General features: G+C 50.5%; 1 protein-coding gene across 1 annotated transcript; it reads left to right on the top strand.

Annotated features, from left to right (window-relative positions):
- Window positions 1-6: 6 nt before the first annotated feature.
- Window positions 7-1236, top strand: LOC103213627 (protocadherin alpha-4-like; the record flags this gene model as incomplete). The annotated part of the gene is made up of 1 exon (XM_007959357.1): window positions 7-1236. A coding segment is annotated over one exon (1230 nt), but the record flags the coding sequence as incomplete, so codon positions are not given.
- Window positions 1237-1244: the final 8 nt, after the last annotated feature.

The following is a 1244-nucleotide window of genomic DNA, read 5'->3' as shown; positions in this document are numbered from 1 at the left end:
GCGGTGTGCGGCGTCCACCTGGAGGTGATCGTGGAGAAGCCGCTGCAGGTTTTCCACGTGGAGGTGGAGGTGAAGGACATTAACGACAACGCGCCAGTGTTTCCAGCGACACAAAGGAATCTGTTTATCGCGGAATCCAGGCTGCTTGACTCTCATTTTTCGCTAGAGGGCGCGTCCGATGCAGACATTGGAGTCAACGCTCTGCTCACTTACAGACTGAGCCCCAATGAATATTTTTCACTAGAAAAACCATCCGATGACGTCCGAGTAAAACGTCTTGGACTTGTATTAAGAAAACTTCTAGACAGGGAAGAAGTCCCAGAGCTGTTTTTAGTGCTTACGGCTACTGATGCGGGTAAACCTGAGCTGACTGGAACCGTTCAGTTACACGTCACAGTGCTTGACGCCAATGACAACGCCCCATCTTTCGACAAAACACTCTATACGGTAAAATTACCAGAAAATGTTTCTAACGGAACATTGGTAACTAAACTTAACGCTTCTGATTTAGACGATGGCTCGAATGGGGACATTACTTATTCATTCTCAACAGATATTTCACCGAATGTGAAATCCAAGTTCCACATAGATCCAATTACTGGAGAAATTACGGTAAAGGGACATATAGATTTTGAAGAAAGAAAAGTCTATGAAATTCTTGTAGAGGGCATTGATAAGGGACAGTTTCCACTCTCTGGCCATTGTACAGTGATGGTGGAAGTTGAAGACACAAATGATAATGCTCCAGATTTAGAATTCAAATCTCTGTCACTTCCAATCAGAGAGGACGCTCCACTGGGAACTGTAATCGCCCTGATTAGCGTGTCTGACCACGACTCCAGTGCTAATGGGCAGGTGACCTGTTCCCTGTCACCTCATCTCCCATTCAAGCTAGTGTCCACCTTCAAGAATTACTATTCGTTGGTGCTGGACAGCGCTCTAGACCGCGAAAGCATGTCAGAATATGCACTAGTGGTGACAGTTCGGGACTGGGGGTCACCTTCCCTGTCGTCCACAGCCAGCCTGTCCGTAGAGGTGGCCGACGTGAACGACAACGCGCCCGCGTTCGCGCAGCCCGAGTACACAGTGTTCGTGAAGGAGAACAACCCGCCCGGCAGCCACATCTTCACGGTGTCTGCGCACGACGCAGACGCGCAGGAGAACGCGCTGGTGTCCTACTCGCTGGTGGAGCGGCGGGTGGGCGAGCGCGCGCTGTCGAGCTACGTGTCGGTGCACGCCGAGAG

The sequence above is a fragment of the Orycteropus afer genome, unplaced genomic scaffold (genome assembly GCF_000298275.1).
Source record: "Orycteropus afer afer isolate SDZICR_OR568_19922 unplaced genomic scaffold, OryAfe1.0 scaffold20613, whole genome shotgun sequence".
Classification (NCBI taxonomy): domain Eukaryota; kingdom Metazoa; phylum Chordata; class Mammalia; order Tubulidentata; family Orycteropodidae; genus Orycteropus; species Orycteropus afer.
This window is presented reverse-complemented; position numbering and strand designations above follow the sequence as displayed.